Here is a 17,789-nt window from a genome sequence, read left to right on the forward strand (position 1 = left end):
GATTTGCATATGTTAACCATCCTCATATACCAGGGATAAATTCCACTTGATCATCGTGGATAATCCTTTTAATATGTTGTTGAATTCAGTTTGCTAGTATTTTGTTGAGGATTTTTGCTTCTATGTTCATCAAGGTTATTGGCCTGTAATTTTATTTTCTTGTAATTTCCTTGTCTGGCGTTAGTATTAGGGTAATGCTGCCCTCACAAAAAGAGCTTGGAAGTACTCCCTCCTCTCCCAATTTTTTTTGGAAGAGTTTGAGCAAGATTGGTATTAATTCTTTAAATGTTTGGTAGAATTAAGCTGTGAACTCATCAGGTCTTGGGTTTTACTTTGATGACAGACTTTTTATTACTGATTCAATCTCCTTACTTGTTATTGGTCTGTTCAGATTTTTCTATTTCTTCATTATTTGGTCTTGGGATTACATGCATCTAAGGATTTATCCATTTATTGTAGATTTTCCAATTTGTTGGCATTTGTTTATAGTAGTCTTTCATGATCCTTTGTATTTCTGGGGTATCAGCTGTAATGTCCTTTCTTTCATTTGTGAATTTATTTATTTGATCTATTCTTTTTTTCTTAGCCTAGCTAAAGGTTTGTCCATTTTGTCTTTTCAAAAAAGCAGCTTTTTTTCCATTGGTCTTTTGTATTGCCTTTCTATCTCATTTATTTCTGCTATGATCATAATTATTTCCTTCCTTCTGCTAACTTTGGGTTTAATTTGTTCTTTTTCTAGTTCTTTGAGGTATAATGTTAGGTTATTTGAGAACTTCTTTTTTGATGTAGGCATTTATTGCTGTAAACTTTATTCTTAGAACTGCTTTTGCTGTATCCCATAAGTTTTAATATGTTGTGTTTCCACTTTTGTCTCAAGATCCTTTAAAATTTTCCCTTGAATGTCTTCATTGACCTATTGGTTGGTCAGGAGAATGTTAATTTCCATGTATTTGTGAATTCTCCAAAATTCCTCTTGGTATTCTTTTCTCATTTCATACCATTGGAATGAAAAGATATTTGATATAATTTGTGATTGGAAAAGATATTTGATATAGTTTCAGTCTTCTTAAATTTGCTGAGGCTTTTTTTGTGCACTAACATGTGATCTATTCTGTTGAATGCTCTGTGTGCACTTGAGAGTGTGTATTCTGTTGCTATTAGATGGAATGTTCTGTATATGTCTGTTAGGTCCATTTGGTCCAGTGTTGCTCAAATCTAATGCTTCCTTATTCTGTTTGGACGATCTGTCCATTGTTGAGATGGGGTACTGAAATCCCCTACTATTCTTGTGTTGTAATCCATCTCTCCCTTCAGATCCTCTAATATTTGTGCTATATATTTAGGTACTTCAATATTAAGTGCATTTAAATTTACAATTGTTATGTCTTGTTGATGAATTGACCCTTTTATCATATGAGGTCCTTCTTTATGTTTTTTTTCCAGAGTTTTTGACTTAAAGTCTATGTTGTCTGATATAAATATAGCCATCCCACTGTCTTTTGGTTTCCATTTGTGTGGTGTATTATTTTCTATCCCTTCACTTTCAGTCTATGTCTAAAAGTGAGGTGAGTCTCTTGTAGGCAGCATATAGTTAGGTCTTATTTTATCCATTCAGCCACTCTATGTCTTTTTATTGGAGAAATTAATCCATTGACATTCAATTGTTGCTAGGTAAGGACTTACTACCGTCATTTTGTTAGTTGTTTCTGATTATTTTGTACATACTTCATTTCTTTCCTCCTCTCTTGCTGTATTCCTTTGTGGTTTGTTTTCTATAGGAGTATGCTTTGATATTTTTGTTTTGTGCTTCTAAAGATTTTTGCTTTGTGGTTACCATTAGGCTTCCATGGAACATCTTATATTTACAACCACCTATTTCAAGCTTATAACTACTTAACTTTGCATATAACTCTATACTTTTACACCATCATTACAATCCAATAGTATTCTGAATGGGCTGTGCTTTATTTATATGTTTGAGTTTTGTGCATGTTTCATGTTATTAATTACCAGCTTTTTGTTTCAGTTTAAGTAACTCCATTTAGCAATTCCTACAAGGCAGGCCTAGTTGATGATGAATTCCTTTAGCTTTTGTTTGTCTGGGAAAACAAACTTTTTTTTTTTTTTTTTTTTTTTTTACTTCTCCCTCATTTATGAAAGACAGCTTCGCTGGATAAAGTATTGTTGGTTGGCAGTTGTTCTCTTGAGCACTTTGAATTTATCCTACTCTCTCCTGGCCTGCAGGGTTTATACTGAGAACTCTGCCAATGGTTGTATGGCACTCCTTTTTATGTGATATGTTTCTTGCCTCTTGATGCTCTCAAAATTTTTTGCCTTTGATTTTTGATAGTTTATTATGTGTTGTGGTGTACTCCTCTTTGGGTTGAATTTGATTGGAAACCTCTGCAGTTCCTGTACCTGGATGTTGGCATCTACCACAGATTAAGGAAGTTTTTAGCCATTATTTCTTTAAATATGCTTTCTGGCCCCTTTAAATATGCTTTTCAGGCACCTCTTTCTTCTCCTTCTCCAGCTGCTATTATGTGAAGATTTGGTCTCTTGATGGTGTTCCATAATCTGCAGGTTTTTAGAAATTCTTTTGTTTTTTTTTTTTTTTTTGTTTTGTTTTTGTTTTTTTTTTGCTCCTGACTAGATAATTTCAAATATTCTGATTCTTTCTTCTTCTTGATTGAGTCAGCTGTTGAAGCTTTCTGTTGAATTTTTCAGTCTCTTGAACTTCTATCCCATTCTTATTGTTTCTATTTATCAACTTTCTTTTTAGTGTACCATTTTCAAATTTCATTAAATTTTTAATCTGTATATACATTAATAGTTCACTGAACTTCTTTATGGGTATTATTCTGAATTCTTTGTCAGTTATTTCATAAATCTCCATTTCTTTGGGGTCTATTATTGGAGCTTTATTAGTTTCTTTTGTAGGTGTCATGATTGTCTGATTCTTCATAATCTGTATGTTCTTGTATTGTTGTCTGTGCATTTGAGGAGACAGCCCCCTCTTCTGGCCGTTACAGGTGTTCTTGGGCAGGGATAGACCTTCATTATTTAGTCTATCCTATGATTCTGGGTCAGTTGATGACAACCCCAGGCAGGCAGAGATTCTTGTGAGTTCTCTAGCTGACTGGGCCACTGCCTTTGCTCTATTGAGTGGAATTGCTGGTTGGGTATTGCAATGACTTCTGGTCAGACTGGCCATAAGATGTACTGCCTGGCTGATAATTCTGATATTTGGGACCTGCAATAGGGCAGGGCTGTAGACTGGGCTACAAGGTTAGGTGGAATCACTACACATAACATGTGTGTCCAGAGGATGTACTCCTTAGAAATGTGCAATTAAGGGTTGCCTCCATCAGGATGAAGCCATGGAGTGAAATTTTGGCCAAGTTCAGTGGCTTTTGATCTCCGGAGTTAAGCAGGTCTAGCCACTTTGCTTCTTCCGGATGTGTGGAGGTGGAAGTCTCTTTGCCTGGGCAGGGTCATTGGAAGTGCTTTTTGGCTTGGTGGAGCTGCTGCTTGACTTCTAAGGTCAAGGTGGTCTAGCCCCTTCACTTCTCCAAAATAAAAGGCAGGCATCTCCCTTCCTGGCAGGGTTGTTGGGAGTTGGCTCTGAAGCTAGGCAGGAAGACCAGTAGTGTAGGGACTCAGGCTAGATTGTACTTCCCACTGTCCTTTTTCTTTTTCTTTTTTTTTTTTTCTCTTTTTTTTTTTGAGATGGAATCTTGCTCTGTCGCCCAGGCTGGAGTGTAGTGGCACAATCTCAGCTCACTGCAACCTCTGCCTCCCAAGTTCAAGCAATTCTCCTGTGTCAGCCTCGTGAGTAGTTGGGATTACAGGCATGAGCCACCATGCCCAGCTAATTTTTGTATTTTTTGTAGAGTCAGGGTTTCACAGGCTGGTCTTGAACTCAACGACCTCAAGTGATCCACCCACCTCAGCCTCCCAAAGTGCTGGGATTACAGGCATGAGCCACCACACCCAGCCCCCACTGTGCAAATTTTGAAGGTCACCAGCTCAGTCTTGCAGGTGGGCTATGAGGTTGGCTGATATCTTTGATCAGGCACCTCAGCCAAGCAGGAACATAGAGGTACCACCAGTATCTGCATGCTGTTCACTACCTCTGCTTCCTTTCTTTGTTTCTACCTGACTCCAGGCAGTCTAGCCATGCTGTTTCCCCTAGTGCTTCTCATGAGATGAGACCAGACTGGGCTTCCTGGGAAGCATCTTGGAATGCTAGGGAAACTGGATCTGGTTTTCTTTTCCCCCTGTATAAACTGCTGGCCTAGGGAATTCTTCATCTGGCATTATGTCAACTTGGGGGAAGGGAGTGAGCAATATAGTCAAAGTGAGACTGTCCTTACCCTTTGAATTCAGATTTCATTCAGCTTTATGGACCATACTAGTGTCTCAGACTAGTTTCTAAGTGTTGGGGTTTTCAAAAAGATGTTCTAGTCTGTGGAGTTGCTAGCTGAACTTTCTATGAAAGCAAGTGGAGCCTGAGACTTCCTACTCTGCCATCTTGCTCTGTTTTTTATTTTCTCTTACATGGACTTTTTAAATAGTTGGCTAATCTCCTACTTGTAGTCTCATCAACATTGCCCCATCTCCAAACCCATTCTACATACTGCTGCCAAAGTTGTCTAAGAGAGGACAGTGGTTCTCAAAACTTCAGCATTCCTAAAAATCACCTGGACAGCATGTTAAAAACAGATTGCTGGGCTCCATGTAGTTTCTTACTCAGCAGGTGTGGAGTAGGGCTTGAAAATGTCCATTTTTAACAAGTTTCCAGTTAAGTGATGCTGATGCTGCTCACCTAGAGATTACTTTGGGAACTACAGCCCATTGGATCGTAAGTTATTCTTAGCTTAAAATCTTTCATTAGCTATCTTCTGTCTACAAAAGTCCCAAGACATCTGTCAGCTTATTTGAAGTACTTATGAAAAGTGCACTTTATTGGGCTTCACACTCAAGATTCTTAATAGATCTGATATCTATTACATATCTCATACATATTTCTATCAATGAACACCCTTGTGTGACAATTGGTTTACTTGTCTGTCTTCTATTAGTTAGTGAACTCAAACATCACTATCTCCAGCACCCAGCAGTGTTTGGCATATAATTGCCCACTACATAGAAATGAGATGCCTGGCTAGCTCAGTTAATAGAAATTTTTAAAAAAATTAACTAAAAAAAAAAAAGGGAGAAACGGCAGAACAGGTGGCAGTGGTGGTGACTGATAGAGATAGGAAGGAAAGGAGGATCAGGAATATAAACATGGAATCAGAGTAAATAGGATATTGAGGAAAACTTATGTCATGCTCATTCCTGTGAACTGCCCTCCCCTACTCCTTTATTTACCCACCTTAGACCACCCAGACTAGTCAAGTATCTTCTTTCCTTTTCCAGTATCCAAGTCCACCCAATTGAACTTTTGCTAAACCATGCTTTCCACAAACATTTTTACCTTCCCAACAAAGAATTACAAAAAAGGTCATTATTTAATGATTACACATTTTTCTATCACTGAGCAAATATGGTGTCCCTTCTGTTACATGAACTATAATAGGATATCCAGGTAACTAGTAATTTTTCTCTCTTCCATGAACGTGGCCCCTACAAAAACAAAAACAAAAACAAAAAACAGCTGGAATGTGTAGAACACGTTGAACTAAACCGTCTTATGCCCCTTATGCTGCCATATCTGGAGGTGAGGGTAGGAGGAACTTTGCAATTCCATTAGCCAAAATTAATTTTTATTTATTTCTTATATCCATTTATTTATTTAGCCAAGCCAGTATCTGGTTCTGTGCTACCCCTTAGGACAGGACCAAGACAGATCAAGCCAGAAGGGGCATCATATCAGTTTATAAGACTGGTCTGTTACCTCTAATCAGGGTTATCTGGGTTACTTTTCCAAGCTAGAGCCAAGTTGGGGCAATTTTGATGAGATATCTCTGTGCCCCTGCCACCCATTTTGCTCTAAACTACTGAGTAATCTCATCAAAATGTTTGCTGCCAAGAGAAGCATATTTTAAGATCCTATGGAAAGCACAGAGAAATGGCAGATTCCCTATCCTTCCCACCCCTATCTCAAGAACCACTATATTTAGGCTGAACTACTTAAAAAGCAACTAATCTAATATACTTATTTTCGTGCTATTCTTCCAATATACCAACTTGTCCCCACCTCAGGGCAGTGCCCTTGCTGCTACTGTAACATGGAATTCTCCCCAAAGCTATTTATATGATTCAGTCTTGCTTTTGCTTTGCTCAAAAATCATCTCCTCAAAGATGCCTTCTAGCAATGCCATTCTTACCATTTCCTTGCCCTGATTTCCCTTTACTGCACTTATCACTACTACCAGGGAATGTTATATTATACATAAACTTATTTGCTGTATTTTCTGCACCACCTAACTCCCCCACCCTCATGCATATTTTAAGCTCTGTGCAGGTAGGACCTTTGCATTTCTCATTCACTGCTGTATCCCCAGGGCCTAGTATAGTGCCTAGTGGTTAATATATCTTTGTTGAATGGTTGAACAGACTCAGACTGAATGCCAAATAATGTTAACTTAAAAAAAAGTATACACATCAAAATATTTAAGGAAACAATTATTAATTTAAACATAAACTGATATTGGGTACCTTGGTTTTATACACACTCCTCACAATGCTTCCTTTGGTGAAACCTTTCAGAACTCTTCTGCAAGAATTATTTTCAGAGCCAGCTTGTGAACTACATGATTGGTCTTTTTACTTCATAAGTCTTATTTTGTCTCACCAAAAGTTTCACAGTGTAACAAACCAAACTCAGCACAGAAAACATATGACAATATATTTTAGATTCTCTAAGACAAGGTCTCATAAATTTAGATGACAAGTGACAATATCAATGGACTAAGTATATCACCTCCCATAACCTAAAGGGCTAATACTCATAAACATAAAAGTTCTGGAGTATGAAATTTGAAACACAAATTTTGGATATAAATTACCTGAATACAAAGCTGTAGGTAATTCTTATCTTTCACTTCTCGTAACTCCAAACACAATGCCATTGTAGGTGGGTTGCTGCTAGACTACATCCAAGATTGTTCAGCTGAGGACTTGCCCATTCTCCCAGTTACTTGGAATTTTCAACCTTCCGATACTCTAGCCAACAAGGCATTTGCACTCAGCTTCTTCTACTGATCTAGCCACACATCATCTCCTTCATGAATGCGGGCAGTCTAAAGACTTCCTGTCTTGTAAAGTATTATTTCAAACAACTAAAAGGAAAATCTTTGGAAGCAGAAGTGGAAAAACAGGAAAAGTGGCAGTAAAACCCTGAGCCTCAGGATAGTAGCTTATTCAAAAGTATATTTACATGTCACAGGGTAAAATAGACCAGCTGAGTCCCTATCTTAGAAAGGAAGCCTACTGCTTCCTCCTAGTAGGCAACAAAGAGAACCCCACCTAGGACTTTAACCCACTCTTTTCCCAATGTATTCCAATACTATTAGCCAGCTGAACTAAAAGAGAATGGGTGCTGGTAGGCAACTCCACTGATCTCCCTTTCTTTAGCAATAATTACTGGCCAGCTGAGGGCTAAAGATAATGAAGATTGAAAGAAAAGCAGACATACCAAAGGTACTGTGTCAAGTAATACATGAGATGTGTTCATAAACGAATGAGTTATTCCAGAGCCATACAAACAAATCAATCTCTTTGCTGGACAGGCATACCTCTCATATGTATATTATTCAAATATACTAACACATGAAAGATCAGATCACATCACCTTGTTTACGGATACATTTAATATCCCTTACCCTTCCCGACTTTCAAAACATAATAGTATACAAAATATAAAATATCTTAAATATTTATAAAAATCACAAGAAAAAATAGAACGTATGAAAATATTTTTATCTGAGTTCTCCCTCATTGTTGAGAGGCAGCTTAGTTTGCCTTGAGTTCATAACTGTTGAGTGGGTAGGAGTATGCCCTGCCTAATACTATTCTGTCCCGGAGAAGTTTAAATAAAACATAGTAGTTGCAGAAGAGGATGAGAGCCATGGAAAGTGTGTGGTTCCACTTCTCCGACCGCAGCAAGGAATAGAGCTGATAGAAGACGACACTGCCCTCAATAAGGATAAGCAGATTTAACAGCCTTAATGGTCGATGAAATAAGAACTGTAAGGAAGTTAAAAAAGCAAAACGTTATTTCATAGAAAAGTAATGGCTGTAGTTATTCTTGCATTTATTTTTCTAAAATAATTTAATATTTACAGGTTCCCATATATAATAACAAATAGATCTGTTTATTTACTATCAGGCTATTTCTTGCCATAAAGACTGAAACCTTTTCCTTTTTGCTCAAGAAATAATGAAATAAGTTTTATTTCAATGCCCCTGAGACACAAAAAGAGATTATGCCCAAAAGAAAACTACTTATAAACATTTTTCTTAGACTGTATCTTAGGTATAGATTTTATTTAGGATAAACACAAAAGTATATTTATCTAAGACAGAGGTGGATAAAGGACCAAACAGGAAATATTTTAGGCTTTGTAAGTCAAAAGGCAAAAGTTAAGGATATTACATAGGTACTTATGTAACCACTTGAAAATGTAAAAAACATTCTTGGCTTGTAAACTAAGACATAAATACCAACACTAGAGAAGTTTGGGGAAAAGAGAGGTTACAAATCGAAGATGAATATAATAGTTTCTTAATTTTTCCTTAAACTGTTTACCCACCATGGTCACTTACTGAAATCCTCTACACCATATACCTGTGTGTTTAATTACTGATTTTTTTCTGGATATTGAGAAGTAGGGTACACAAAGACAGGATAAGGAGGAAGGAAGGAAAAATGAGTCAGAATTAGACTAAAAATAGGGCTTACTACTATATTTACTCCCACTAAATTCTCCACTTTAAAAGGCTAAATTCTGGTTTTCTAATACAAAGTTATGAATACAAACATATAGGCCACAAGTTGCAAAGGAACATTAACAGTTCAGCTTAACCAGTCTAATCCTAAATCTAGATGAAGACAAAGAGTACAGTAACAGCAGTGATCAGATCTAAAAGAACTAATTTAGATGGAACTTAGATCTCAGAGCTTACACCTCAGAATGAAGCCAAATTATCATGACAGCTTTAAGTTTCCAAGTTCAAGAGGAAGAAAATGTTTAACCTGGAGTCTGACAGCGATAGGTAATAGGCACATTTTAAATGACTATTTTGAAACTTCAGTGTGCCTAAGAATCATTTCCAAATCCACAAATGCTGCCAATTCCTGGGACCATCCAGAGATTCTGGTTCAGAAGTCTGATACAGGGGCCCTGAATCACTTTTTAAAAATAGTGGGCCAGGTGATTTATAAGCAGGTGGCCCATGGATCACTTTGAGAAGCACTGATTTAACTATCTATCCAGTCCTGCAAAATCAGTAATAAATCAACTTGCCTAATCTTCTTTCCATGGATTCCACCTGATTTTTCAGCTGTCCAACGCTAGCAAGGAAAATACCTAATTTTCAAGCAGAAAATTCTAATGAACTATTTGGCTATCACAGGTCTCAAGGAGACAGCAAGGACCAACAGAAGTCATTAATGGCCTAGAGAATTCAGCTGGCTGAATTAAATATTCTATACAGAAATCAAATGCTCATGTACTTGTGACTTAAGTCCTTTCCTCCACCTTAAGGCATTTCCACTGGCGTCAAGAAGGAGATGCCTGTCATTTTCTCATTCAAGGGCCTTTCACCTTCCCCATGTTCCTCCCAACCTGCCCCACCCTGCACTCCCCTACCATGGTATTTATAAGCATCATGCCTGGTGCAAGTTCCCAATATTTAATTGAAGTATCCCTCAGTAACAAACACCTGCAGAACCAGAAAGTCCATGTACCCCCTCACAGGAACTGGGAAGGACTGAGGGAGAAAGAGATGCAAGTGTTTTAAAAAGATCTTCAATTCTTGTTTAGAATATGATCCCTTTTCGGCCGGGCGCGGTGGCTCAAGCCTGTAATCCCAGCACTTTGGGAGGCCGAGATGGGTGGATCACGAGGTCAGGAGATCGAGACCATCCTGGCTAACAAGGTGAAACCCCGTCTCTACTAAAAAAATACAAAAACAAAAACTAGCCGGGCGAGGTGGCAGGCGCCTGCAGTCCCAGCTACTCGGGAGGCTGAGGCAGGAGAATGGCGTAAACCCGGGAGGCGGAGCTTACAGTGAGCTGAGATCCAGCCACTGCACTCCAGCCCGGGTGACAGAGCGAGACTCTGTCTCAAAAAAAAAAAAAAGAATATGATCCCTTTTCAAAAGCAACGCACTGCACTATAGGCATTTCTACTATCAACAGTCCCCGACAGGCACCTAGTTTTCCCCACTCGCATTGGTCAGCTGGTCTTTCTTTTATAAGTATATACTTTTGCCTTGTACAGATAATTTCTGGAAGGCTGAAAGACCAAACAGATCATAACCAAAGGGATGAGTTCAATGGAACAGAAGCTGGATATAGTGAGTTTCTATTGCTTTTTCCTTTTTTAACTTTTAAGCTTTTTTCCTTTTGATGGCATTTGTCTGACTTCCAAAGGGGAAGCTAAAGCCTTTTTTTTTTTTTTTTTTTTTTTTTTTTTTTTTTGAGAAGGAGCTAAAGCCTTTTTAAAGAAACAATATATATGACAAATACCTAAAAATAAAACCACCACACTATTAATATATTAAATGTCACTTATGGATACACAGATACAGTATATCTTAACAATACCACTAAACCAAACTCTTACAAAACAAAAATGGTAAGATGAAAAAGGAGTCTTAGATAACTGCCTACTTGTTTCAAGTAATACTAGATTCAACAAATACCAATGTAACTACAGAAACCAGCTAAGCCACTAAAACTTCAGTTTGATCTTCAAACTGCCCTTCAGAAGACATTTCCAAAGCACAGGGACCACTGTTACACTAGTGGCAATAATTACCTTGTAATAATTTCCTAGTATGTGCTACACACTATGCTACATGCTTCCACACAGAGTGGCCTCCTAACACTTACCCCTAAGCTTATGTTTGAAAATAAATAAGTGGTACTTGCATAAAAGCGGGCATGGGATACATCTGAAGGCACTGCCACGTTGTAAGGCCCCATGGCTCTATATAAACATCTGCTGTGCCGCACCAGCACCCCTTGAGGCCATATTGTGTTTTCTGACCAACTAAGGGAGAAAGAAATGCAATGTTAGCTTATTGGCAATTACAGATAAGATAGTATCTGGCAAGGCCAGCTGTATTTTAATGGAAGGAATTAAATAATCAAGGCTTCATCTGCCTGAATTCCGAAAATACAGTAATTCCATGGTCAAACTGGAGTAGTTTTAGAAAGGATTTGTTACTTGAAATTCATTGCTATATAGTACACAGAGGTTGCAAAGAAGTACAGTTAACTCAGTGTCAAAGGACTTAAGAGGCTTAGAAGAATGAGCAGACATAAATGTGTAAGCCAGAAAATAGTGTGGCTATGAGCCACACTATGAGCCAGAAAATAGTGTAAGCAGGCGGACTGTCATCTCCATCCCAAGTGAGCAGAGTCTACTGGTGGAAATGCTAGAGGGAACAAACAAGAAGAGAAAGCTGATGGTAATAAGTGTAGTGGAGAAATTAGCACATTGTCAATCTAGCATGACATTTACTGCAGAATTACATCCCAAAAAACCATAGGAAATCAGTTTGCTTATCACACAATTCAAATACCTCACAACTGTAAGAAGGTATACAGCAGAACACAGCGACACGTCTCACACACACACAGACTTTTCACTGCTTTTGTGGTTTATTTTTGTAGGTTTCTTGCGGGGGGAAGAAGTTACAGAAGCAGCAGCTTCATTCTTTCCAGCACAATGGAGTTTGGGTGGGGACAGGGATCTTCAGGTTAAGCTTATTAAAAAAAAAATCTAAGTTAATTCATCTCTTCCTGATTTTGGGAAGGTTAGTTTCCTAGGATAAGAACCGGGAGGCAGTTTAGATATGTTATTAAATAAAAAAAAAAAAATTCTAGCACCCTGAAGCTTTCCCAGTTCAGAAAATGTTCCACCGGCCTTGCTCACACTTACCAGCATTAAAGTGATGATACACCTCATGGCCATGTGCCATCAGTAGCCTGAAGATGTACAGTACTAGTACTGTGGATTGTATTTTCAATTTTTATTGAAATCTGTCCTTTGCCCACAGTCGGGTTTCTTTTCAGCCTGGCCCAATCTCTTTCAGTTCCTGGGCTTGAAGGCCTGTGCTAATCTGTATCAGACATCAAGGCAGATAATTGAAGGGAGAACTCTCAGGGGGAGAGGGAAAGGGAAGGTCACCTCAATCTGTCCCACTTAACTAGGGAAAAATTTCTAGGAGATGAAATTTGTGAAATGTTCGAATTACAAAAGGGGGAAGATGAAGATGGTTTGGGTTTGAAAGAAAAGTATGATGAAGGACTCAGAAGTGACAGAATAAAACGGTCCTAATGTTAGCCATTTTGGATCATAGGAGCCATGTGGAGTAATAACTGATAAGGGGGACACAATGAGAAAAATTCTTCCAAAGAACTCACAGTCAGGCACAGTTCTCACTTAAACACAGGAGAAGCAGGGAAATATTCAGTAGAGAGTTTAGAAAGGAAATAATAGTAAAAAAGTACAGGTAAGGAAAATTACGAGAATAAAACTGCATGTATTAGAAAGAAAAAATGAGAGAAGCATATTCCAGCTAAGTGTGAGATGAGTAGCTAGCAACTACTCAGCTGTGGCAATGAAGATGAGAAGACAAATCTTAAAGTCTTCTAAAGAGGAATAAAATATATGACTCTTTGAATTTGGGAAAAGGGGTAAGATTGAAAGAAAACTCCAAGTGCATTGCTTGGGAGACAAATTATACACTCTAAGAGTGACTGGGCAGCTGAAAGGTAGAACGCATTTAAGGAGCTGGGGGTGGTGGTGGAAATGAGTTAATGTCCCTTGTATTCAGTTTAGCATGATGACAAGCATCCATGTAAGACAAAAACTAAAAATTAAATGTTCAAAGCCAAGAGCAAGAATGACACACAAAGCAAATAAACATGATCAGCAGCATGTAGAAAGTGTTACATGGTTTTACCCTCCAGCTTACTCACATGTGCTGGGGAGCATTGCTGTAGGACCCATGTTCCAGCTTCTGCCACTTGCCCAGGTGAGCAGCTGATTTATGTAGCAAATCACAGTATTTGGATGGCAACAGTTGCGTGGTGAGCATGACAAAAGCATTGATCCACACCATAATGAGGTGCTCGCATGACCAGCGCATGTCATAGTACTGGGTACTCTGGAAGAGATCAGAAGAGAGAGAAATGATACATGCACTGGTAAAAAGAGGCAGGGATGGATGCGTGTACATATGCCCTGCAGACAAATGCCACACTGAGTCACACATGCACTGGTGGTCCTGCTGTCCGTGCAGAAAATTCAAGAGCAGAGTCCTCCACAATCCTTCAACCTGACTTTCTGGCTGTATGAGTTAGGGATGGGAGGGAGAAGCGATTACATTTTAAGTGTCTCCTTTCTAGAAGAACTGAGTGTTCTCTGAAGGACCATTCCGGCTGCAGAAGTACTTGTGAATGGGTGAAAAAAGGGCACTAAAATGTCCCAAAAGATTTTGAGCCCAAGTGACATCCAGACCATTTTTCTTTTCTATTGAAGTAAACTGAAGTTTAGATAAGGGTTAGATTAAATTCAAGGAAACTCCTGACAACCATGTTAAGATCAACCACAGTAGGCTGAGTTTTACTGAAACCTTGGTCCTCTTAAGCTACTACATACTGATTCTACTATAAGTACATTTTGATTCTCCCCAGTAACTAAAAATACTTAAAAAAAAAAAAAAAAAAAGAAAGAAAAAAAAGAAGGGACCACCACGGGTGCATCACATATATGGAAATACCTATCCGCCAACCAGGAGCGGTATTAGTGCACTCCAGATGCAGCCGAACTCCACCATCCAGGCTGCCAAAGGGGAGACAGAGAAAAGGGGGATTAAACAAGAAATACCCAGTTTATGTAATTCACACACAAATCCAGGAAGCACATAAAAGTAAGATAAGCACTTACCTTCACAAAACACAGGGGGAGAAATGCAACATAGTAGGCACTGAAGAGGGAGTTGAAGAGAACTTCCTTGATTCTGTGGTTGAAATCTGCTTTCAGACATTCTACTTCATTGCGAATGAGGTCTGGAGATAGGGGACAACTGTGGGTGGGGATGGGTGTGGCATTATTAAACTGTTCTTTTAGAGACTCCAGCAACAAGGAGAGAAAGTCTTTGGATTTGGCCAAGCCTCCCACAGTCGAGGCACTTTCCTCTACTGCCTGGTGCTGAACCACATAGTTATAGTCTGTGAGAAGAAGATGAGCTCTACTATCTTGATGAAAACAGCAAAGAGGAACATAAACACCAAACCTGTAAAACAAAGTGTGAAAATGAGACCACAGATACCACCTTAAATCACACTTTATAACTTATGTCAATATAACTTACAACTTATGTCAATAAAATAGTCAGGACCCACAAGGGTAAACATAACTCAGGAGGGGCATTGCTGATAGTAAATTCATTATCTGGAGAGCTCTTCAATTTCTTTCCATAAAAGCCATGCACATTCACTGTAGATTATAGAGAACCTACAGAAAACCACAATGGCAAAACACACATCACCTAGCAATAATCATTTTTATAACTAGATGCACATATTTCCAATATAAAGTTTCTAAACTTTACATATAGTTACATATGCTTTTTTCCTTTTATGTTTGGCCTCATACAGTACAATGTGTTTTGTATCCTGCTGTTTTAACTTTGCATGTGTGCATGTGTGTGTATTGAGTATTTTCCATGTGCACTGAGTATTTTCTCAAGTCTAAATATTTTTCTATAGCAATTTTTAAAGATACAGTAGTATTCGCATATAGAGATACCATAATTTACCCATTTCTCTCTTGTTGGAAACTTAGGCTGTTTCTTATTTTCCACTACTATAAATAACAATATGATAAGGATTTTCCTAACACATGTGTTTACATCTGGTCATTTTAGTACAGCTTGTTCTTCACTTCAAATGTCCCCTTCTTAGTAGGGGGCCCTCCTGCCTCCCTACTGTATCACTCATCCCACTCCCACAGGCGACCCTAGTTCTCCTTTCCTGCTTATTTTTCTCCACAGATCTTACCATATTTATTCGATTTTTAACTTTGGGGCAGTTTTGGTGTTTTCCTTCTGAGTCATTCTAGAAGTACAAATGAATTTTTAAAAGTAAAATTACTTGGTTAAAGAAGTGAGTATTTTTGAGACTTTTGATAACTTCTTATAGTATTCCAACTGTTGGTTCCTTAAAATTTTTAAAAATACTTCAAGTCCTCATTAAGTAATTTCCACATTGTGACCTAGGTATTATAAATTAAATGCTCATTTCACGGACATAAATTCAGATATGAAAAATAGCAAATAAAAAGATATTTAGGGCCAGCCACAGTCCCTCACGCCTATAATCCCAGCACTTTGAGAGGCCAAGGCGAGTGGGTCACCTAAGGTCAGGAGTTCAAGACCAGCCTGGTCAACATGGTGAAACCCTGTCTCTACTAATAATACAAAAATTAGCTGGGTGTGGTGGCACATGCCTGTAATCCCAGCTACTCAGAGGCTGAGGCAGGAGAATCACTTGAACCTTGGAGGTGGAAGTTGCAGTGAACCAAGATCACACCATTGCACTCTAGCCTGGGCGACAAGAGCGAAACTCCTTCTCAAAAAAAAAAAAAAAGATATTTAGTTATACATTTTATTACAAACTGAACAAATGACACTTATCCATAGTTTGCCACACAGGGAGAACAGATGTTACTTGTAACTAATTAAGAACATTCTTAGCATTAGCTCTGGGATCCACTGTGAATGTGCCTTTGGGAGGACAAGAGTGGGTAGGGATAGAAGTATTAATTCTAATTTTTTTTTGTTTTTGAGACGGAGTCTCACTCTGTTGCCCAGGCTGAAGTGCAGTGGTTCCATCTTGGCTCACTGTAAGCTCCACCTTCCTTTTCACACCATTCTCCTGCCTCAGCCTCCTGAGTAGCTGGGACTACAGGCGCCTGCCACCACGCCTGCCACCATGCCTGGCTAATTTAAAAAAATTGTTTTAGTAGAGACAGGGTTTCATCGTGTTAGCCAGGATGCTCTCAATCTCCTTACCTCATGGTCAGCCCGCCTCAGCCTCCCAAAGTCCTGGGATTACAGGCATGAGCCACCACACCTGGCCTAATTCTAATTTGTATTTATTTATTTATTTTGAGACAAGGTCTTACTCTGTCACCCAGACTGGAGTATAGTAGCGAGATTATGGTTCACTGAAGCCTCAACTTCTTTGGGCTCAGGCAATTCTCCTGTCTCAGCCTGCCAAGTAGCTAGGACTACAGGCTCATGCCACTACACGCAGCTAATTATTTTATTTTTGGTATAAACAGGGTCTTCCTGTGTTGCTCAATCTGGTCTTGAACTCCTGAGCTCAAGTGATCCCACCGCCTGGGCCTTGCAAAGTGCTGGGATTACAGGTGTAAGCCCCTACACCCAGTCAGAGATAGAAGTATTAGACAGAAAACTCTCATATGTGCATATTTGTGATGGCTACAGCAGGTCATCATAAGTTCAATGTTGCCAAAACACAAGCTGCATGTGTAGGTGTAGGGATGGGGATAAGAGGTTGGAGTGTGTGGTAGATTGCAATGATGGCCCCAATTCTTTACCCTTCTTTGTAGTCTCACTGCCACATAACTGCATGGCCCTCATTCTATGGGTGAGGCGACCTGCCCTATCCCCATACTGGGCTCTACAATGGAGGGCTTTGTAAGGTAAATAAAGTAATTCATTAAAGGATTTTAAAGAAGGTTAGTAACATGATTAAATTTCTCATTGTGAAAATCATTCTAGCTACAATAAAAATGAAATGGAGGAGAACAAGAATGGATTATCAGAAGACCAGAAAAAGGTTGATAATGCAATAGTAAAAACTACGGAGAACACTGGACCAATTCAAGACACACTTAGGAACCACGACTGTTAGACTTTAGACTAATTTACCCTAATGAGAAACTATTTGAGAACCGAAGGGGGAAAAAAAGAGGCAAAAAAGGGCTTTTTTCTTATTTTAACCTATGAATAAACAGGAAATTAAATATGTTGCTATTATCGTAATCTAGTATTTTAAATTTCTCGCACTTTCGATTTTTAAATTGAAGTTTAGATAAAAGGTAGATTATACAACTTCTTAAAAGTAAAGAAGGCAAATACAGGCAGACCTCATTTTATTGCATTTCACTTCACTGCGCTTCCCAGACACTGTATTTATTATAAACTGAAGGTTTGTGGCAACCCTGCATCAAGCATATCTGGGGGTGCCATTTTCCAAAGTACTCACTTTGTGTCTCTGTCATATTTTGATAATTCTCCCAATATTTCAAACTTTTTCATTACCATTACATCTGTTATGCGAAATGTGATCTTTGATATTACTATTGTAATTGTTTTGGGGCACTACAAACTGCACCCATATGAGATAGCAAACTTAACGGACGAAAGTGTGTTCTCACTGCTCCATCAATGAGCCATTCCCCTCTCTCTCCCCCTCACGTCAGGCCTCCCTATTCCCTAAAACACAAGAATATTGAAATTAGGCCAACTAATAACCCTAAATGGCCTCTGAGTGTTCATATCCTACCACC

The 17,789-nt window shown here is 38.7% G+C and overlaps 1 protein-coding gene across 5 annotated transcripts in view; it reads right to left on the minus strand.

The window, feature by feature from the left end:
• Nucleotides 1-5,497: 5,497 nt before the first annotated feature.
• TMEM39A (transmembrane protein 39A) overlaps nt 5,498-17,789 on the minus strand; it is a 37,424-nt gene continuing 25,132 nt past the window's right edge. For 4 of the 5 annotated variants that reach the window (XM_010357453.2, XM_010357454.2, XM_010357452.2 and 1 more), the window contains 4 exons: nt 14,136-14,484; nt 13,166-13,353; nt 11,108-11,228; nt 5,498-8,196 (listed from right to left, as the gene is read on the minus strand). In XM_010357453.2, the coding sequence (XP_010355755.1) occupies nt 7,963-8,196; nt 11,108-11,228; nt 13,166-13,353; nt 14,136-14,484 (892 nt within the window). In that variant the 3' untranslated portion in view covers nt 5,498-7,962. Of the gene's footprint in view, nt 8,197-11,107; nt 11,229-12,122; nt 12,304-13,165; nt 13,354-14,135; nt 14,485-17,789 lie in introns of those variants that run through there. The other variant, XR_004060175.1, reaches the window with a different exon arrangement.

This window comes from Rhinopithecus roxellana, chromosome 1 (assembly GCF_007565055.1).
Source record: "Rhinopithecus roxellana isolate Shanxi Qingling chromosome 1, ASM756505v1, whole genome shotgun sequence".
NCBI lineage: Eukaryota > Metazoa > Chordata > Mammalia > Primates > Cercopithecidae > Rhinopithecus > Rhinopithecus roxellana.